At 42.8% G+C, this 23,398-nt stretch overlaps 1 protein-coding gene across 1 annotated transcript in view; it reads right to left on the minus strand.

Moving 5' to 3' along the window:
• Nucleotides 1-22,993, minus strand: part of LOC106568587 (glutamate receptor ionotropic, NMDA 3A) — a 162,199-nt gene extending 139,206 nt beyond the window's left edge. The window contains 1 exon segment of the mRNA XM_045692701.1: nt 22,064-22,993. Within this exon segment, the coding sequence (XP_045548657.1) occupies nt 22,064-22,819 (756 nt within the window). The 5' untranslated portion in view covers nt 22,820-22,993.
• Nucleotides 22,994-23,398: the final 405 nt, after the last annotated feature.

Here is a 23,398-nt window from a genome sequence, read left to right on the forward strand (position 1 = left end):
CTGTATTTATTTATTTATCTTGCTCCTTTGCACCCCAGTATCTCTACTTGCACATTCATCTTCTGCACATCTACCATTCCAGTGTTTAATTGCTATATTGTAATTACTTCGCCACCATGGCCTATTTATTGCCTTAACTTACCTCATTTGCACTCACTAACCCTAACCCTAACCCTAACCCTAACCCTAACCCTACTGTATTATTGACTGTATGTTTTGCTTATTCCATGTGTAACTCTGTGTTGTTGTATGTGTCGAATTGCTATGCTTTATCTTGGCCAGGTCGCAGTTGCAAATGAGAACTTGTTCTCAACTAGCCAACCTGGTTAAATAATGGTGAAATATATAAAAATAAAACCCCATTCAAAACTAACTTCAGCTCCAACGCACCAGCCCTGTTATCATACACCATTTAAAAGTAACTTTAGCTCCAACGCACCAGCCCTGTTTTCCTCACACCATTTTAAAGTAACTTCAGCTCCAACGCACCAGCCCTGTTTTCCTCACACAAAGCCCCGAAACTGTGTTGTGACTTTGGAACCGAAACATAAAAAGAAGATGAGATTGATTCATGTGTAAAGACACGGGTATACGGGTCCAATACAGTGTCTGATATAATCAACAAATTACAGTTTTATATCTTGTCATGAACATATTTCCTGAATGTGTCTTTATGCAATAATTCAACCTTTACAATTGTTCATGCACTTGTGCTTTTGTTATGGAATACGGCAAATAATTTGACCCTTGACCTGATTGGTTATATTATTATTTATTATCTTTTTGGTTTCTAATTTGACAAAAATAAGCTTTAACTGGGACTTTATGAATTACTATAACTCTATTACTAATCAAATCTACAAATACATTTGATCAAATGGATTACACTGTAACACTTTTATTGAAATGAAAATAGGCAACAGGCCAAAGGTTTTTTTCTAGGACTTTGTAGAATTATACCAAACATGTCCTTGACATTTATCTAAACAAATGACTATTGTTGTTATGTTTTTAATTTATATATACTATATATATATATATATATATATACTGTGTATATATACTGCTCAAAAAAATAAAGGGAACACTTAAAAAACACATCCTAGATCTGAATGAAAGAAATAATGTTATTAAATACTTTTTTCTTTACATAGTTGAATGTGCTGACAACAAAATCACACAAAAATAATCAATGGAAATCCAATTTATCAACCCATGGAGGTCTGGATTTGGAGTCACCCTCAAAATTAAAGTGGAAAACTACACTACAGGCTGATCCAACTTTGATGTAATGTCCTTAAAACAAGTCAAAATGAGGCTCAGTAGTGTGTGTGGCCTCCACGTGCCTGTATGACCTCCCTACAACGCCTGGGCATGCTCCTGATGAGGTGGCGGATGGTCTCCTGAGGGATCTCCTCCCAGACCTGGACTAAAGCATCCGCCAACTCCTGGACAGTCTGTGGTGCAACGTGGCGTTGGTGGATGGAGCGAGGCATGATGTCCCAGATGTGCTCAATTGGATTCAGGTCTGAGGAACGGGCGGGCCAGTCCATAGCATCAATGCCTTCCTCTTGCAGGAACTGCTGACACACTCCAGCCACATGAGGTCTAGCATTGTCTTGCATTAGGAGGAACCCAGGGCCAACCGAACCAGCATATGGTCTCACAAGGGGTCTGAGGATCTCATCTCGGTACCTAATGGCAGTCAGGCTACCTCTGGCGAGCAGATGGAGGGCTGTGCGGCCCCCCAAAGAAATGCCACCCCACACCATGACTGACCCACCGCCAAACCGGTCATGCTGGAGGATGTTGCAGGCAGCAGAACGTTCTCCACGGCGTCTCCAGACTCTGTCACGTCTGTCACGTGCTCAGTGGGAACCTGCTTTCATCTGTGAAGAGCACAGGGCGCCAGTGGCGAATTTGCCAATCTTGGTGTTCTCTGGCAAATGCCAAACGTCCTGCACGGTGTTGGGCTGTAAGCACAACCCCCACCTGTGGACGTCGGGCCCTCATACCACCCTCATGGAGTCTGTTTCTGACCGTTTGAGCAGACACATACACATTTGTGGCCTGCTGGAGGTCATTTTGCAGTGCTCTGGCAGTGCTTCTCCTGCTCCTCCTTGCACAAAGGCAGAGGTAGTGGTCCTGCTGCTGGGTTGTTGCCCTCCTACGGCCTCCTCCACGTCTCCTGATGTACTGGCCTGTCTCCTGGTAGCGCCTCCATGCTCTGGACACTACGCTGACAGACACAGCAAACCTTCTTGCCACAGCTCGCATTGATGTGCCGTCCTGGATGAGCTGCACTACCTGAGCCACTTGTGTGGGTTGTAGACTCCGTCTCATGCTACCACTAGAGTGAAAGCACCGCCAGCATTCAAAAGTGACCAAAACATCAGCCAGGAAGCATAGGAACTGAGAAGTGGTCTGTGGTCCCCACCTGCAGAACCACTCCTTTATTGGGGGTGTCTTGCTAATTGCCTATAATTTCCACCTGTTGTCTATTCCATTTGCACAACAGCATGTGAAATGTATTGTCAATCAGTGTTGCATCCTAAGTGGACAGTTTGATTTCACAGAAGTGTGATTGACTTGGAGTTACATTGTGTTGTTTAAGTGTTCCCTTTGTTTTTTTGAGCAGTGTATATCCACTAATATTTCTTCAAGCAATTAATCCTTTGCAATAGCGCAAGCACTATTTATAAAGCTTTGGTGCTTATGTTTGTGCACCTTGTGGGTTGATATGCATCGGCAGACGTTATCTAACGGGTACTTACAGGCAGAAAGGCCAGGCGGATCTAGTGTTAAGGCCCAAACCCTGGTTGGTCAATAGAAGGTGGCTAGAATAGAACACTCATCAATAACTAACCCCTCATCCCCTAGCTGAGTTGAGCACTAACCCCTCATCCCCTAGCTGAAGTGAGCACTAACCCCTAACCCCTAACACTTCCTGATGAACTCAGTCACCATGTCCATGTATACGTCAATGTTATTCTCAGAGGCTACCCTGGAACATATCATGTCCGGCATGATCAAAACAATCTTGAAGCATAGATTACGATTGGTCAGACCAGCGTTGAATGAATATACCTTAGCACGGGTATTTCCTGTTTGAGTTTCTGGCTCTAGGAAGGAAGGAGCAAAATGGAGTTGTGATCTGATTTGCCGAAGGGAAGAGGAGGAGGGCCTTGTAGGAATCTTGAAAGGGGGAGTAGCAGTGGTCTATTGTTTTTACAGATCGAGTGCTAAAGTCAATGTGTTTTTTTTAAAACTTCAGTAGCGTTTTCCTCAAAATTGCTTTGTTAAAATCCCCAACTATAATAAATGCGGCCTCAACATATGTGGTTTCCAGTTTGCACAAAGTCCAGTGTAGTTCCTTGAGGGCCGTCGGGGTATCAGGCTTGAGGGGGAATATACACGGCTATGACTATAACCGAAGAGAATTCTCTTGGGAGGTAATACAGTCGGCATTTGATTGTGAGGTATTCTAAGTTGGGTGAACAAAAGGACTTGAGGTTCTGTATATTGTCACAATCACACCATGAGTAGTTAATCATGAAACATACACCAGACAACATACACTTCTTCCGGGAGAGATATTTCTGTCGGCACAATGAACTGAATATCCAGCTGGCTATATGGACAGCGTTAATATATCCGGACGGAGCCATGATTCCGTGAGTATGTTACAGTCCCTGATGTCTCTCTGGAAGGAGACCCTCGCCCTGAGCTCGTCTACTTTATTGTCCATAGACTGAACATTAGCGAGTAATATACTCGGAAGTGGTTGATTGTGTGCACACCTCCTGAGTCGGACTAGAAGTCCACTCTGAAATACGTCTTCTCTGCCAGCGGCGTCTTGGAGTAGCCTCTGGGATAAGTTCAATTGCCCTGGGGGGTACGAACAAAGGATCCAATTTGGGAAAGTCGTATTCCTGGTCGTAATGCTGGTGAGTTACCGCCACTCTGATATCCAAAAGTTATTTTCAGCTGTAGGTAATAACACAACAAAAAAAAAACATTCTGGGCAACTAATACAATAAATAACACACAAAATAAAAAAATACTGCAAAGTTTCTTAGGAGCTAGATGCAGAGCTGCCATGTCTGTCGGCGCCATCTTGACACAACATAGTGCACGATACACTGAATTGCCTAGTTAAATAATACACGGAATTGGGTTTCAATTGGGACACAGCCGTTGCCTGGAGATGAGCTGGGGGTCTTTCCAGAGAGGCCGAATGAGATGCTTAGTGAGGCTGGGTCATTTCCCAAGGGGGCCGGGGCTATATTGAAGACTACCTCCTGTAATTGACAGACAGAAAACAAGCTAATCTACACACACTAAAGAAGAGCTCTTCATCCCTTCATGAATGTATCTCCAGATGTCGAAACAAAGACAGGACGTCATGCCACTTCAGCAGCATATTAAAATATGAGTCCCAATTGACCTGATGGTAACGGTGATCTATTCATTAGGTGTTAAAGTCCTACTATAGTCTCATTTTCAGCTCATTTGTCACCTGATTTACTTAATTAACAAAAGGCACATCTCAACTGCTGGTCCAGTAAGTCATGACGTACTGTAACACAAGTGGAGACTGGGTCTTTCCTCTCATAGCTGGTCCAGTAAGTCATGCCGTACTGTAACACAATGGAGACTGGGTCTTTCCTCTCATAGCTGGTCCAGTAAGTCATAAAGTACTGTAACACAATGGAGACTGGGCCTTTCCTCTCATAGCTGGTCCAGTAAGTCATAAAGTACTGTAACACAATGGAGACTGGGCCTTTCCTCTCATAGCTGGTCCAGTAAGTCATAAAGTACTGTAACACAATGGAGACTGGGCCTTTCCTCTCATAGCTGGTCCAGTAAGTCATAAAGTACTGTAACACAATGGAGACTGGGCCTTTCCTCTCATAGCTGGTCCAGTAAGTCATAAAGTACTGTAACACAATGGAGACTGGGCCTTTCCTCTCATAGCTGGTCCAGTAAGTCATAAAGTACTGTAACACAATGGAGACTGGGCCTTTCCTCTCATAGCTGGTCCAGTAAGTCATAAAGTACTGTAACACAATGGAGACTGGGCCTTTCCTCTCATAGCTGGTCCAGTAAGTCATAAAGTACTGTAACACAATGGAGACTGGGCCTTTCCTCTCATAGCTGGTCCAGTAAGTCATAAAGTACTGTAACACAATGGAGACTGGGTCTTTCCTCTCATAGCTGGTCCAGTAAGTCATAAAGTAATGTAACACAATGGAGACTGGGCCTTTCCTCTCATAGCTGGTCCAGTAAGTCATAAAGTACTGTAACACAATGGAGACTGGGCCTTTCCTCTCATAGCTGGTCCAGTAAGTCATGCCGTACTGTAACACAATGGAGACTGGGTCTTTCCTCTCATAGCTGGTCCAGTAAGTCATGCCGTACTGTAACACAATGGAGACTGGGTCTTTCCTCTCATAGCTGGTCCAGTAAGTCATGCCGTACTGTAACACAATGGAGACTGGGTCTTCCCTCTCATAGCTGGTCCAGTAAGTCATAAAGTACTGTAACACAATGGAGACTGGGCCTTTCCTCTCATAGCTGGTCCAGTAAGTCATAAAGTAATGTAACACAATGGAGACTGGGCCTTCCCTCTCATAGCTGGTCCAGTAAGTCATAAAGTAATGTAACACAATGGAGGACTGGGCCTTCCCTCTCATAGCTGGTCCAGTAAGTCATAAAGTACTGTAACACAATGGAGACTGGGCCTTTCCTCTCATAGCTGGTCCAGTAAGTCATGCCGTACTGTAACACAATGGAGACTGGGTCTTTCCTCTCATAGCTGGTCCAGTAAGTCATAAAGTACTGTAACACAATGGAGACTGGGCCTTTCCTCTCATAGCTGGTCCAGTAAGTCATAAAGTACTGTAACACAATGGAGACTGGGCCTTTCCTCTCATAGCTGGTCCAGTAAGTCATAAAGTAATGTAACACAATGGAGACTGGGCCTTTCCTCTCATAGCTGGTCCAGTAAGTCATAAAGTACTGTAACACAATGGAGACTGGGCCTTTCCTCTCATAGCTGGTCCAGTAAGTCATAAAGTACTGTAACACAATGGAGACTGGGCCTTTCCTCTCATAGCTGGTCCAGTAAGTCATAAAGTACTGTAACACAATGGAGACTGGGCCTTTCCTCTCATAGCTGGTCCAGTAAGTCATAAAGTACTGTAACACAATGGAGACTGGGCCTTTCCTCTCATAGCTGGTCCAGTAAGTCATAAAGTAATGTAACACAATGGAGACTGGGTCTTTCCTCTCATAGCTGGTCCAGTAAGTCATAAAGTAATGTAACACAATGGAGACTGGGTCTTTCCTCTCATAGCTGGTCCAGTAAGTCATAAAGTACTGTAACACAATGGAGACTGGGCCTTTCCTCTCATAGCTGGTCCAGTAAGTCATAAAGTACTGTAACACAATGGAGACTGGGCCTTTCCTCTCATAGCTGGTCCAGTAAGTCATAAAGTACTGTAACACAATGGAGACTGGGCCTTTCCTCTCATAGCTGGTCCAGTAAGTCATAAAGTACTGTAACACAATGGAGACTGGGCCTTTCCTCTCATAGCTGGTCCAGTAAGTCATAAAGTACTGTAACACAATGGAGACTGGGCCTTTCCTCTCATAGCTGGTCCAGTAAGTCATAAAGTACTGTAACACAATGGAGACTGGGCCTTTCCTCTCATAGCTGGTCCAGTAAGTCATAAAGTACTGTAACACAATGGAGACTGGGCCTTTCCTCTCATAGCTGGTCCAGTAAGTCATAAAGTACTGTAACACAATGGAGACTGGGCCTTTCCTCTCATAGCTGGTCCAGTAAGTCATAAAGTACTGTAACACAATGGAGACTGGGCCTTTCCTCTCATAGCTGGTCCAGTAAGTCATAAAGTAATGTAACACAATGGAGACTGGGTCTTCCCTCTTTTTCCTCTATTGCTCCTCTGTTGTTCTTCAAGGGGAAGGCTGATGAACTCACAAATTATCATCAGACTAACTTCTTGAATGCCCTACTCCTTGAAGTTTGCTGAAAACGTATTCTTTAGTGTGTGTATTTTACTATATTTATACTTGAGATAACGTTTTTGACAAGAAAAGTAAAATAATCACTTGAGGATGTTTTTAAATAGATGAAAACAGACTGAAACTGGGAAGGGGTAACATGAAAATGTTCAATCAGAAAACCTTGTTTTGGTTTACCGTGGCAGAACGTTTCGCTAGAGGGAGCACTGATGAAAAGGACTCCATCTGTGTCCGTTCTTGACAACTGCATTGCTCATTATCAAGCAAAATAATGTTTGGGTCATTATCATGTTTGGCATGACAATGACAGCAGTCTGTGTGGTCCAATGGTTAAAGCTGTGGAACCTGCCACACATGTAAAGTCTAGACTACTGGAGTCTGCATGTACAGTCTAGACTACTGGAGTCTGCATGTACAGTCTAGACTACTGGAGTCTGCATGTACAGTCTAGACTACTGGAGTCTGCATGTACAGTCTAGACTACTGGAGTCTGCATGTACAGTCTAGACTACTGTTCACTGACTCTACACTGTCTCCCCTTTACTGTCTCCTCTTTACTGTCCCCTCTTTACTGTCTCCTTTTTACTGTCTCCTCTTTACTGTCTCCTCTTTACTGTCTCCTCTTCACTGCCTCCCCTTCACTCCTCTTTACTGTCTCCCCTTCACTGTCTCCTCCATACTGATTCCTGTTTACTGTCTCCTCTTTGCTGTCCCCTCTTCCCTGTGCTCTTTACTGTCTCCTCTATACCGTCTCCTCTTTACTGTCTCCTCTCCACTGCCTCCCCTTCACTGTCTCCTCTTTACTGTCTCCTCCTCACTGTCTCGTCTAAACTCTCTCCTCTTTACTGTCTCCTCTATACTGTTTTCTCTTCACTGCCTCCTCTTTACTGTCAACTCGTCTCTGACTCTCCTTTACTGCCTCGTTTTACTGTCTCCTCTCCACTCCTCTCTTCACTTTCTAATTTTCACTTTCTCCTCTTCAATGTCTCCTCTTCACTCTCTCCTCTTCACTGTCTCCTCTTTACTGCCTCCTCTGCACTGTCTCCTCTCCAATCTCCTCTCTACTGTCTTTCCTTCACTGTCTCATCTTAACTGACTCTTCTTCACTGTTCTATCTTAATAAAACACACAAAAACGTTTTTTTTTTAAAGTCTGAAAGCAATGGAGCTGGTAAGACCACAAACAGATCTTAGACCTGCAGTGAGTATTACAGTCTGACAGACACAGTCAGTAACCAGAATAGTAACGCTGCTATGTGTAACCAGAATAGTAACGCTGCAGTGTTTAACCAGAATAGTAACGCTGCAGTGTTTAACCAGAATAGTAATGCTGCAGTAACCAGAATAGTAACGCTGCAGTGTTTATCCAGAATAGTAACGCTGCAGTGTTTAACCAGAATAGTAAGGCTGCAGTGTTTATCCAGAATAGTAACGCTGCAGTGTTTATCCAGAATAGTAATGCTGCAGTGTTTATCCAGAATAGTAACGCTGCAGTGTGTAACCAGAATAGTAACGCTGCAGTAACCAGAATAGTAATGCTGCAGTGTTTAACCAGATTAGTAACGCTGCAGTGTGTAACCAGAATAGTAACGCTGCAGTAACCAGAATAGTAACGCTGCAGTGTTTAACCAGAATAGTAACACTGCAGTGTTTAACCAGAATAGTAACGCTGCAGTGTTTATCCAGAATAGTAACGCTGCAGTGTGTAACCAGAATAGTAACGCTGCAGTGTGTAACCAGAATAGTAACGCTGCAGTGTTTATCCAGAATAGTAACGCTGCAGTAACCAGAATAATAACGCTGCAGTGTTTAACCAGAATAGTAACACTGCAGTGTGTAACCAGAATAGTAACGCTGCAGTGTTTAACCAGAATAGTAACGCTGCAGTGTTTAACCAGAATAGTAACACTGCAGCGTTTATCCAGAATAGTAACACTGCAGTGTTTATCCAGAATAGTAAGGCTGCAGTGTTTATCCAGAATAGTAACGCTGCAGTGTGTAACCAGAATAGTAACACTGCAGTGTTTAACCAGAATAGTAACGCTGCAGTGTGTAACTAGAATAGTAATGCTGCAGTGTGTAACCAGAATAGTAACGCTGCAGTGTTTAACCAGAATAGTAAGGCTGCAGTAACCAGAATAGTAACGCTGCAGTGTGTAACCAGAATAGTAACACTGCAGTAACCAGAATAGTAACGCTGCAGTGTGTAACCAGAATAGTAACGCTGCAGTGTGTAACCAGAATAGTAACGCTGCAGTGTGTAACCAGAATAGTAATGCTGCAGTAACCAGAATAGTAACGCTGCAGTGTTTATCCAGAATAGTAACGCTGCAGTGTGTGACCAGAATAGTAACGCTGCAGTGTTTAACCAGAATAGTAATGCTGCAGTGTGTAACCAGAATAGTAACGCTGCAGTGTGTAACCAGAATAGTAACGCTGCAGTGTTTAACCAGAATAGTAACGCTGCAGTGTGTAACCAGAATAGTAACGCTGCAGTGTTTAACCAGAATAGTAACGCTGCAGTAACCGGAATAGTAACGCTGCAGTGTTTATCCGGAATAGTAACGCTGCAGTGTGTAACCAGAATAGTAACGCTGCAGTGTTTATCCAGAATAGTAACGCTGCAGTGTTTATCCAGAATAGTAACGCTGCAGTGTGTAACCAGAATAGTAACGCTGCAGTGTGTAACCAGAATAGTAACGCTGCAGTGTGTAACCAGAATAGTAAGGCTGCAGTGTTTATCCAGAATAGTAACGCTGCAGTGTGTAACCGGAATAGTAACGCTGCAGTGTTTATCCGGAATAGTAACGCTGCAGTGTGTAACCAGAATAGTAACGCTGCAGTGTTTATCCAGAATAGTAACGCTGCAGTGTTTATCCAGAATAGTAACGCTGCAGTGTGTAACCAGAATAGTAACGCTGCAGTGTTTATCCAGAATAGTAACGCTGCAGTGTGTAACCGGAATAGTAACGCTGCAGTGTTTATCCGGAATAGTAACGCTGCAGTGTGTAACCAGAATAGTAACGCTGCAGTGTTTATCCAGAATAGTAACGCTGCAGTGTTTATCCAGAATAGTAACGCTGCAGTGTGTAACCAGAATAGTAACGCTGCAGTGTGTAACCAGAATAGTAAGGCTGCAGTGTTTATCCAGAATAGCAACGCTGCAGTGTGTAACCAGAATAGTAACGCTGCAGTGTTTAACCAGAATAGTAACGCTGCAGTGTGTAACCAGAATAGTAACGCTGCAGTGTTTATCCAGAATAGTAACGCTGCAGTGTGTAATACAGTCTTGTAAATCAGAATAAAAGTAGGACTAACTCGGTGTTCTTGGAGTTAGAGTGTCCTCCATGGGATTGGAAGTTTTGTTGTGACCAACCTTCGGGATGACCCCAGGCCGAGTCATACCACAGACTCTAACATTGTCTCTGTGATTGGCACTTTAGAAGTAATCCGATGGGGTAGGGGTAATGCCCTGCGACAGAGACTTGTCCTACCCAGGGGTTCTACTTGTACATGAAGCTGTCTCATGCTATGAATTATCCTCACACCCTGCAGATCATTATGTGGTCCGACAAGGATTTCTTGTAAATGTCTGGGGGCTTCAAGCCTAAGATCAAAACTGACTCAGATGAACCTGACTCATATAAACCTGACTTTGAGCAACCTGACTTGGATAAACCTGACTTAGATGACCCCCCCCCCCACACACACACAGAAGCTATCTATGGCCCCAGCGTGTGGCATGGCTCCCAGAACCCATCAAGTTAACTAATTACAGAACCCTTCAGGTTAACTAATTACAGAACCCTTCCGGGTAACTAATTACAGAACCCTTCCGGTTAACTAATTACAGAACTATTCCGGTTAACTAATTACAGAACCCTTCTGGTTAACTAATTACAGAACCCTTCAGGGTAACTAATTACAGAACCCTTCAGGTTAACTAATTACAGAACCCTTCCGGGTAACTAATTACAGAACCCTTCCGGTTAACTAATTACAGAACCCTTCTAGTTAACTAATTACAGAACCCTTCCGGTTAACTAATTACAGAACCCTTCAGGGTAACTAATTACAGAACCCTTCAGGGTAACTAATTACAGAACCCTTCAGGGTAACTAATTACAGAACCCTTCCGGTTAACTAATTACAGAACCCTTCTAGTTAACTAATTACAGAACCCTTCCGGGTAACTAATTACAGAACCCTTCCGGTTAACTAATTACAGAACTATTCCGGTTAACTAATTACAGAACCCTTCAGGGTAAATAATTACAGAACCCTTCCGGTTAACTAATTACAGGATTTCTCTTTATTTATCAGCCCAATCAACAGGAGGATGCGCTGCTATTGAACAACATTAAAAATACCTCCCTTGTTGCCCTCAGGGCACAACTCTCATCCCCTTCCAACACAACTGCCAAGTCCCAAATGGCACCCTATTCCCTATGTAGTGCACTACTTTTGACCAGAGTCCTATGCAACCCTATTCCCTATATAGTGCACTACTTTAGACCAGAACTCTATGGAACCCTATTCCCTACATAGTGCACTACTTTTGAATAGGGCCCATAGGACCAGCCCATAGGATTCTACTCAAAAGTAGGGAATAGGGTGCCATTTGGGACGCAAACAACCACACACCACTGTTGTAATTGTTATTCGATGTGTATTGATACACAGTAAATAGTTATTAATGGCTAATGAGCAGGAGGTGTTTTCCTGTGTTGCTATAACGTAGCATGTGGCATGGGTCTCAGCCTGTGTCTCAGCCCGGGTCTCAGCCCGGGTCTCAGCCTGCGTCTCAGCCTGGGTCTCAGCCTGGGTCTCAGCCTGGGTCTCAGCCTGCGTCTCAGCCTGGGTCTCAGCCTGGGTCTCAGCCTGCGTCTCAGCCCGGGTCTCAGCCCGGGTCTCAGCCCGGGTCTCAGCCCGGGTCTCAGCCCGGGTCTCAGCCTGGCCAGAGAAGTGTGCTTGTAGAGCATAGATACCAATGATCTGATGATAACTGTCTAATCTGATGTTTGGTATGAGAGAGAAAGAACTTTATTTTTAATTGCTTTATTTTCCAATGTAACATTGTGCTTTGGCAATATGTATCAATACGTTATAAGGTATACCAATAAAGCAAATTGAAATGGAAATGGAGAGTGGGAGGGACAGAGAAAGAGAAGGGCAGAGAGAGAGAAAAGCAGAGAAGGGCAGAGAGAGAGAAAAGCAGAGAAAGGCAGAGAGAGAGAGAAAGAGGGACAGAAAGAGAGAAGGGCAGAGAGAGGCAGAGAGACAGAGAGAAAGAGAGAGAAGGGCAGAGAGACAGGCAGAGAGAGAAAGAGAGAGAAGGGCAGAGAGACAGAGAGAAAGAGAGACAGGATAATTTGATCCCAGTGGTGTGGACAGTAAATCGTATTTTTTTATCTTTAAATCGTCATCCATTTTTTCTGGAACGTGCTAAGTTACATCATCCAACACTCATGATGCTCTGGGGCACAACTACGGTAAGTCTGGAAGTGCTAATGGTACAATCCTAATATATAACATCTCCTCTTATGATGAACCAGTTTGTTACACTTTCACAGCTCCCCTTTCTTGTTTATATCCAATCCCTGTCACTTCCTGTTGAACACGGAAACAGGGAGAGCTCGGTGTGTTGTTTTAAATGTATATTGGAAAGTTTCTTAGTAGTTTGGATCCCACGACGCAGTTGACATCAGTTGCTAGGACTGCTACTCTCTGTTCAGTGATCCTGCCGACCAAGTCCGGGTCTGAGCCTAGCTGCTAGCTATCTGCCTATCCCGCTGCCTGGGTTTCTTGAGGGCTTGAACACAGCCCGCGACGTGGTTAGCCACTGTGGCCGAGACAGCGGATTGTCCCAGGTTTGTTGCTGTCTAGATCCCTGCTGTTTGTTGTTTTTAATCTTCCCTGTGACATGCCTTGTCTGGAACTGCGAGGAGTAACGCTGTAAACGTTGCTAGCTACCATTGACAAAGACCAAAGCCGGTGGGATTACCGTTGAGGACAGTGGTGTCTCTCTATCTCAGATAAAGGATCTTTTAAACAAACAAAAATAGTTCTACAATCAGTTGTGACAACAACAACAAAATAGCTTCAAGTGTTTTTGTCCAAAATACTCGTGGATTATACTAATAAAAGAATGGACAACCTGACCAGAGAGGTCCAGGACCGGAAGAACAGGTTGCAGATCTCCCAGGGTCAGCTCGACGAGTTGAAACAGGAGAACGGCAAGATGACAACAATCTGTAAGTCATTGAGAGAGTTCCGTGTGTGAATCCATGATAACAATGAGGGACAATCAAGGCAGAACAACATGGTTGTGGAAAGAATTGCAGAATCTTCACAAGAGACCTGGACGGAGTTTAGGACAAAGTGAGAGAAATGATCTCTGAGAAATTGAAGATGGACCACAGGAAGATTGAGGTGGAGCGCGCCCTCAGCACTGCAAAACCCACCACCGGCCCAGGTGACAGGTCCAGGCCAATAGTGGTCAAGTTCCTGAGGTTCAAGGACCAGGTAGCTGTTCTGGAAAGAGCCAAGAACTTGAGAGGAACGTATATCTTCCTCAACCAAGGCTATCCTGAAGCTGTGGCCAGAAGAGGAAAGAACTGATCCCAGACATGAAAACTGCCAGAGCGCGTGGGGACATTGCTTACATCCACTACGACAGACTCATTGTCCACCCTCCCTCCCAGAAGCCTGGAAGGGATGAGAGAGCCAAGCCTATGGGTTCGCAGCAAATGATTAATGGACTGCTGAATGTATATTTACTTTCTTTTGCTTTGTCTGCTCTTTTCAATATTATGTCTATCTCTGAAAAGCTACGCAGGAAAGGGCTGAAAATAGCCCATTTTAATATACTGTACAGTTCAAGTCGGAAGTTTACATACACATTTACATTTAAATTTAAGTCATTTAGCAGACGCTCTTATCCAGAGCGACTTACAAATTGGTGCATTCACCTTATGATATCCAGTGGAACAACCACTTTACATAGTGCATTTTAGTGCATTTTAATGACTCCAACATAGGTTGGAGTCGTTAAAACTCGTTTTTTCAACTACTCCACAAATGTTTTGTTAACAAACTATAGTTTTGGCAAGTCGGTTAAGACATCTACTTTGTCGCTCTGGATAAGAGCGTCTGCTAAATGACTAAAATGTCAAATGTAAAAAATGCATGACACAAGTCATTTTTCTAACAATTGTTTACAGACAGATTATATCACTTATAATTCACCGTATCACAATTCCAGTGGGTCAGAAGTTTACATACACTCAATTAGTATTTGGTAGCACTGCCTTTAAATTGTTTAACTTGAGTCAAACGTTTCGGGTAGCCTTCCACAAGCTTCCCACAATAAGTTGGGTGAATTTTGGCCTATTCCACTTCCACTTCTGACCCACTGGGAATGTGATGAAAGAAAGAAATGCTGAAATAAATCATTCTCTCTACTATTATTCTGTCATTTCACATTCTTAAAATAAAGTGGTGATCCTAACTGACCTAAGACAGGGAATTTTTACTAGGATTAATTGGCAGGAATTGTGAAAAACTGAGTTTAAATGTATTTGGCTAAGGTGTATGTAAACTTCCGACTTCAACTGTACTGTATGTAGCCTTAAAAATAAGGTTCATGAAATCAATAACTTACTAACATCAGTTAACATTCATATATTAACCATTTCTGAGACTCACGTAGATAATTCATTTGATGATACATCAGTAGCAATTCAAGTATAAAACATTTATAGAAGAGACAGGAACGCTGATGGGGGATGAATTTCTGTATATATTCAGAGCCATATCCCTGTAATGCTAGAGAGAAGATCTTATGTCAAATGTCATTGAAGTGTTGTGGTTGCAGGTTCACTTGGCACATCTAAAGCCTTTTCTTTTGGGTTGATGCTATAGGCCACCAAGTGCTAACAGTCAGTATCTAAATAATGTATGTAAAATGCGTGATAATGATTTAAACAGAGGTCTAAACATGCACCTGTTAAGAAACTGACTAAGAAATGTTAAGGCTCCATGGATTGATGAGGAATTGAAAAATGGTGTGGTTGAAAGAGATGGGACAAAAGGAAGTGGCTCGTAAGTCTGGCTGCACATCTGACTGGCTGACTTACTGCATATTTAGAAAGTATGTGACTGAACTCAACAAAAAAAGAAAAAAGAAACTGTATTATGAAGCCAAGATCAGTGATATAAAGAATGATGGACAAAACACTTTGGAGTACTTTAAATTAAATGATGGGTAAAAACCATTTGCCAATTATTGGTAAAGTGGGCACAAAAAAGGGATGCCAAAGTAATTCCTTTACCCAAGAGTGGTAAACCGGCCTTTACTGGTTCTAACAGCAGACCTATAAGCTGTCTGCCAGCTCTTACCAAACTGTTGGAATAAAATGTGTTTAACCAAATACAATGCTATTTCTCTGTAAACAAATTAACAACAGACTTTCAGCATGCTTGTAGAGAAGGGCATTCAACATGTACTGCACTGACACAAATGACTGATGATTGGTTGAAAGAAATTGATAATTAGAAGATAGTGAGATCTGTACTGTTAGATTTCAGCGCAGCCTTTTATATTATTGACCATAACCTGTTGTTGAAAAAACGTATGTGTTATGGCTTTTCAACCTCTGTCATGTCGTGGATTCAGTGCTATCTATCTAATAGAACTCAAAGGGTTTCCTTTAATGGAAGCTTCTCTAATGTCAAACAGTGTGGTGTACCGCAGGGCAGCTCTCTAGGCCCTCTACTCTTTTCTATTTTTACTAATGACCTGCCACTGGCATTAAACAAAGCATGTGTGTCTATGTATGCTGATGATTCAACAATATACACATCAGTAGCCACAGCTAATGATGTCACTGAAACCCTTAACAAAGAGTTACAGTCTGTTTTGGAATGAGTGGCCAGTAATAAACTGGTCCTTAACATCTCTAAAACTAAGAGCATTGTATTTAGTACATATAATTCCCTATGTTCTAGAACTCAGTTGAATCTGGTAATGAATGGTGTGGCTGTTAAACAAGTTGAGGAGACTAAATTACTTGGTGTTACCTTAGATTGTAAACTGTCATGGTCAAAACATATAGATTCAATGGTTGTAAATAAGGGGAGAGGTCTGTCCGTAATAAAGATATGCTCTGTTTGTTTTGACACCACACTCAAAAGTCCTGCAGACTCTAGTTTTGTCTTGTCTTCATTATTGTTCAGCCATGTGGTCGAGTGCTGCAAGGAAAGTTCTAGTTAAGCTGCAGCTGGCCCAGAACAATGTCTTGCTCTTCATTGTAATCAGAGGGCTGATATAAATACTATGCATGCCAATCTCTCTTGTTTAAGAGTTGAGGAGAGACTGACTGCATCACTTCCTGTTTTTATAAGAAACAATGTGTGGAAAATCCCAAACGGTTTGCATAGTCAACTTACACACAGCTCTGACACACACACTTACCCCACAAGACAAGCCACCAGGGGTCTTTTCACAGTCCCCAAATCCAGAACAAATTAAAGAAAGTGTACAGCATTATATAGAGCCAGTATTGCATGGAACTCCTTCTCATATTGTTCAAGTAAACAGCAAACCTGGTTTCAAAAAACAGATTAATTACCTCATGGCACAACGCCTCTCCCCTATTTGACCTAGATAGTGTGTGTGTGTGTGTGTGTGTGTGTGTGTGTGTGTGTGTGTGTGTGTGTGTGTGTGTGTGTGTGTGTGTGTGTGTGTGTGTGTGTGTGTGTGTGTGTGTGTGTGTGTGTATTGATATGTTGGCTACGTTTTTTGTAAAAAATAATAATAATAATGTAATTTATGTAGTTCTGTCCTTGAGCTGTCGTCTATTAATGTTCTGTATTATGTAATATTTCATGTTTTGTGTGGACTCCAGGAAGAGTAGTTGCTACTTTGCAACAGCTAATGGGGATCCTAATAAAATACCAAATAATTAAAATATTAAAATAAATATATTAAATAAATAAACAGCTTTGTAGATCTCCAATAAATAAACACATTTACAAGCTTTTCTTTTCATGAGTAGGCAAAGATTTTGTGGTTGTGTGTGGCGAGTTCCTGGATAGCAGGAAGTTGTTCAAGCGTTGGTACAGTGTCCCTTGACCCTGAAACGCTTTCAAAGCATGTTTCATGGTCTGTACAAACCTCTCCGGCCGGCCCGTTGATGATACGGCGCGGACCTGAAGTGTTGTACGCTATTCACCTGTAGGAACGTAGACAACTGCAGTAGTAGACCTCATGATGGCCCCTTGTTATGAGAATCCATGACCACGAGAAACGTTCTGTCTTCAAACGGACCTGTGAATTTGATGTGAATGTGTTGCCACGCCACCTCTGGCCAATCCCACGGATGAAGAGGTGCAAGTTGAGCTACGTTGCAAACCTTCTGACATGAGGAAACTTTTTTTTTTTTATCAGCTTCCATCCAATCCAGGCCACCAGAAGAAGCTTTGACCTGAGTGCAGCACTTGCAACACTGATTTCCTCAGCGAAGGCCAGAATGATAACTCTCCTCCCCCCCCCACAGAAGACAACTGGACTGTACAGCTCAGTTCTCTTCTTGAAAAGGCCAGGTTTCAGCTTCTGAGCATCTCCTGCGGGGATGTCCATCACTTCAGATAACACACCCCGGGTTGTTTCTGTTATTTCTCCACAATTGTCTGAAGTAGAAGACTCTGGTTTGACCACAGGCGTTGCATTGCCTTTCTGACTTGTGGTACTTGATGTTGTAGGTGTGTGCTGACAACAACAAAAGCCACCTTTGCATTCTGCTGGCAGCAGTGACGGAATACCAGTATGTGGTTCATCAGCGGATGATGATCTGTAACGGTGAACTTCCTCCTGTACAGATGTCCAGTATGTTGGCTGAAGTGGAAGTCTTGAACATGATGTCCAGTATCCTGGATGACGTTGAAGTCTTTAACATGATGTCTAGTATGCTGGTTGAAGTGGAAGGTGTTTCAGTGTCTTTCTGTGGACTGTGTCTGACACAAGATACAGCTGCCCCTGTGATGATCAGAGTATGTGGTCTGAAATCCCACTCATCGCTTACGGGGTACTCTCCGGCACTCAACATCCTTTCCAACTGCTCCGCTAAAAACCATTCCTCGCTCAGGGGGAAAAAAATGCAACTCCATTCATCAAAATCTCAATTTAACCAACACCCATCTATTTTTTGTGACTACTTGGTTTTGAATTATTGAAACCAAACCATATGATTTAAATGAAAGGTGTTTTAATAAACAACATGAAGAGAAGCGCTCATCACTTCCAAATAGGCTACATGTCGTATTAAACAGCATATAAACACTCTAAATAGGTCAGGAGTCAGACAGGGAGACTAAGAAGGAATGAAAATAAATTATTTAAGCTATATTATTTACATTATTTGAAGGCTTACAAATAACTTGTGAAGCATTTGTGAGTGTGATACACTTGGCTGGCAGGGACATTAAGCACTCAGCATTTAAAAAAAACATTTTGTTGTATTAAATCATTATACTATATAAATTGCGCATATAGGCTAGAGCCTTATTAGGCTCAGTGCCTTTGAATAAATGTTTTTGAAACAGGAGTTTGGCCAGAGTCTGTAGCTTCGGGCCCATGCGATGGTGCCTGGAAAGCCGGCCAGCAGTGGAGAATACCCTCTCCTTGCTTGCATCACCACTGGGGAAGCTAAACACTCTTTTGGCCACTCTTGCCAGGCTGGGAAGGGATGCAGATTTGGTTAATTGTCTTTATATTGGTTGCCCTAAAGGTTTTTAGGCAAAATAACCCAATCAAAATGGAAAGCTCTTTGAAAGAGGTAATATGTCAGGCCTATTGGACCAAAATCAATGATAGCCTATTGTATAAATAATAGAACGAAAATGAACTAAACTTTTAAGAGATATAATTTTTTTGTTGTTGTCTATAAATACTTTGCTACAATGACACACTTTGCTAGCTACCTACCTCGTTCCTTTATGTTAGAATGTGCACATAGTAAGTACACCATCATGCTTCCAGGAATACGTTGTCTTTTCAGATTCCACAGTGATTCTTTAGTTGTGGACACTACATCACCGCACTCCCTCTCTTAGGCTCTTAGTTCTCGTCTTTGTAAGTCGTCATAATTTTGCACCTCTGTGTTTTTTATTAGTTTCTTTATGAAAATATTGAGTGAACTCCGTGACAGTAGCTAAAGCAAGGGGATATAGAAGCACACAAATAGACTACAAATGCATGCTGGGTCGAGCATGCCCTGAGCTCGTGACGTGAGCACTACTTGGAGTGCTACTTGAGCAAAATTGGAGCGGGCGAAGAAAGCTCACTCCGCTCCAGCTCCTCTCTGCTCGAGTCTTCTTGGGTATGACGCTACAAGCTTTGCACACCTGTATTTGGGGAGTTTCTCCCATTTTTCTCTCTGTCAGGTTGGATGGGGAGCTCTTTTCTGGTCTCTTCACAGATGTTTGATCGGGATCGATGGCATTCAGGCCAAAGAGTTCAATATTGGTTTCATCAGACCAGATAATCTTGTTTCTCACGGTCTGAGAGTCCTTTAGGTGTCTTTTGGCAAACTCCAAGAGACCTTCAACGCTGCAGACATTTTTTGGTACCCTTCCCCAGTTCTGTGCCTTCGACCTCATGGCTTGGTTTTTGCTCTGACATGCACTGTCAACTGTGGGACCTTATATAGACAGGTGTGTGCCTTTCCAAATCATGTCCAATCAACTGAATTTACCACAGGTGGACTCCAATCAAGATGTTGAAACATCTCAAGGATGATCAATGGAAACAGGATGCACCTGAGCTCAATTTCTAGTCTCATAGTAAAGGGGCTGAATACTTATATAAGGTATTTCAGATTTTTATTTTTAATACATTTGCAAAAATGTCTAAAAACCTGTTTTTGTTTTAAATTATTATTATTTTTGTAATCAATTCTAGAATAAAGTTATAACGTAACAAAATGTGGGAAAAGGGAAAAGGTCTGAATACTTTCCAAATACACTGTAGTCGATCTCCATACCCACCGGCTTACCCTATAGTAAGAGAGAGACATGGTAGCTGTGCGGCCCCCCCAGCAGGTCAGTATATACAGTGTGACTTCCTCGTCTAGTTCCACGGACACACAATTTTTTATTAAACTAGGCAAGTCAGTTAAGAACAAATTCTTATTTACAATGGCGGCTTACACCGGCTAATCCTGGACCATGCTGGGCGTCGCCCTATAGGACTCCAAATCACAGCTGGTTGTGATACAGCCTGGAATCGAACCAGGGTCTGTAGTGACACCTCTAGCACTGAGATGCAGTGCCTTAGACCACTGCGCCACTTGGAGCCCTATTCTACTGTACTCTACTTTACTGTACTGTGGAAACACTGAAAGGACACATTTCACCAAAACCACTAGTCATTGCTAAAATGTTTAGGTTCAAGAGAAGAAATCAGGAAGAGGGAGAATCAGTGACAATGCTTGCTGCTGCATTAACTACCAGAGCACTGTGAGTTTAACGCTGTTCTTTATTACACCTTTACAGAAAGATTAGTATGTGGGCTACGAAGTGAAACAATATCTCCATACGTTTTATTATCTGGCCTGTCTTGACTGTAGCAGCTTACGAAGCCTAAAAAAGAAATAATGTATTCACAATTCAGACCGTTCTGTATGAGCGCCACTGCTCAATACTTCCGTCAAACTGTCCAATGTTTCCAACAATTTCAGCCATTTTACGTTTCTCAAAAGGCTGCTGATTGTCACTCAATTTTGTCCTCAACCACTGCAACGTCCTGTTCTGCCACGGCAATATTTTCCTCAGTGACGTGATCTTCACTCACTGATGTTTCATCCTCAATTTCGCTAATTTAGCAGTTTTTTTTTTATTCTAATGTTCATCTTAACAGTTGGATAAATGTCCTTTCTTTTACTCACTCTACATTCCTCCCTTTTTTAATCACCGTGTTTTCCCGCTCCGACGTCCGTCTCTAATGCATTGTGAATGAAAAGCTTGCATTTACAAGTCAAGCATGAATTCGTTTTAGACCTAAGTATATTTCAGTTGGCATTGGTTTTGTATGCCAACAGTCAACCTCTCAAAAGCCCTAATTGGCATATTTTGTAGTTCTCTAGTCTCTAGTTATTTCATGCTGAGGGAGATACAAGGGGAGCGAGGTGAAGTCTCTCTCTCTCTCTCTCTCTCTGTGTGTGTGTGAGTGTGTGTGTGTGTGTGTGTGTGTGCGTGTGCGTTCGTGCATGTGTCTGATGAGAAGGGGAAGGTTTCTACATATCATTTACCATATTATTGGTGGATTCCCTTTGACATTTACACCCATATGTAACATTATAACTTATGAGACATGACAGGAAATTACGCCATCTGTTTAATAAAGAATATTGTCTTTTGGAGAGAGAAAACGCACCTGTTGAAGGTTTGACGTTCATTAGTGTTTTAATCAATATGCCGCCAGATGTCATGATGTGATGCTATGTGCTGCTGCCGCAACGTGGAGCTATGCGGATGTTCTACAGGATATGTTTTTGTGTGTCTGAGAGATAGCTACATGCTACATAGGTCGAATTTACAATTCTGGGTATAGCATATCATTTAATCTTCTAATAATATTATTGCCCAACCATGTATGTTAATTTGAATGACTGACTGACCATTTCCTTATTTGTTTATGCAGATATTGTTTGTTTATGCAGATATTGTTATGTTCGTTGACAGGTTGTTCATGGAGTGTAATTGTGAGTTTAGCTCGTTACCTTACACAGGAGGGACATGGAAGGAAACATATTAATATTTAGGTTGTATTGTAATCCCTAAAGCAGCGGGCTGCGCTGTCCCCCGTGATGCTGAACACACAGCAACTCTTAGTTGTTCTAGCATCGAGTTTCCAAGCGCTCTTTACCGTTCGTGCACAAGAAATGGGTAAGACAACATTGACACCCGTGTTTATGCACAGGTGTATTGTGTTTGTACAGAGATAGTCGCCTTACCTTACTCTCCCGTTTGAATTCGTTCTGGACAACACTGATGACCGGAATCTGAAGCGCAGACGCGATGAATTCCAACTTCACCAGGTCGTCCCTGGTCTGAGGAAAAGCCATCATAGCAGAAACTCCTTGGACTATAACAGTATGACAAACACTCTGCAGAAACGACATGGGGTCTTCACAGACAGTGGTAGGGGAAGATGAGAAGGAGAAAGCGGGTAATTCTCCGAGCCCCGCTTCCACGGCCATCACCACCTCCAGTGAGAGATTATATGGTAACAAACCGACCATGCGGTTTAACGTCTCCATGGCTAATATGATAGAGTCCCTTGGCATAAACACACGACTCCCGCTTTCCACCTGTTTGTACATATTTTTACTTTTATTCCCCCTGTCCTTTTGTTGATTGTTCCCTGTGCCTTTAGTCCTTAGGCTGCGTAAACCGTGGTCATTAACACTTTTGGTAATCTTTTCCAACTGTCTCTCCGCTGCCTCCCTCGAGCCTCCGTCCGTGTCCCATTCATCCACGGGGACAAGGGGTTCTTTCTTGCCCCTGAAGGTGGGATCGTGATTGAAGAGCCTTGGCTGTAGGTGCAGAGCCCCGACGCGCACCGTGTGTCCAATCCGTTTGAGAATCTGACAGGGCTGCGGGTGGGACAGACATTCTGGGACCAGAAAGCAGAGCAGCACGGTGCACGGTGCGAGAAAAGGAAGCCGCGCAAACCGACCGAACGCACTCCAGATCCTGAGAGCCGTCATTACTCAGACAGAGCCTTCCAACCACACCGAAACACTGAGTTCCCACTCGTTCCCCTGCCCCGTGTGATGTCCCCGCGCAGCGCCAGCTAGATATCCGTCTCCCTTCTAATAAATATCCCGGACAGAGCAAAGTTGTGCGCTTTTTCACCAACAGGCGCGAGTGCGGACACAACTCGTGCACAGACACAGAAATCTTCACTACAAATGCACCTTCTCATCTCCAAAGCTTTTCATTATATATATATAAAAAAAATCGAATTATAAAACATATCGAGTATTCCGTTTTGGTTTCATATATCCATCCCAATGTAGGTCAATGGAAAACAACATAAAAAAAAAAAAATTGGGAATGATGGACACAAGCTACTGCACATGATTATACAGTAGTTATGTTATTATTTATATCCATGACCTATAGTTAGGTTCTGTCTCAATTTCCGGTAGTAAAATATATATACTTCCCAAAATGTATTCCAATATCATCTATTTGATCTTGAGGAAGACAAAAAAAATAATCTGGTATTCTCTTTCTCCGTCACTCCGTCCGTCACTCTCCGAATATCCGCGCTCTTAACCCTG

Source organism: Salmo salar, chromosome ssa13 (assembly GCF_905237065.1).
Source record: "Salmo salar chromosome ssa13, Ssal_v3.1, whole genome shotgun sequence".
Taxonomy (NCBI): domain Eukaryota; kingdom Metazoa; phylum Chordata; class Actinopteri; order Salmoniformes; family Salmonidae; genus Salmo; species Salmo salar.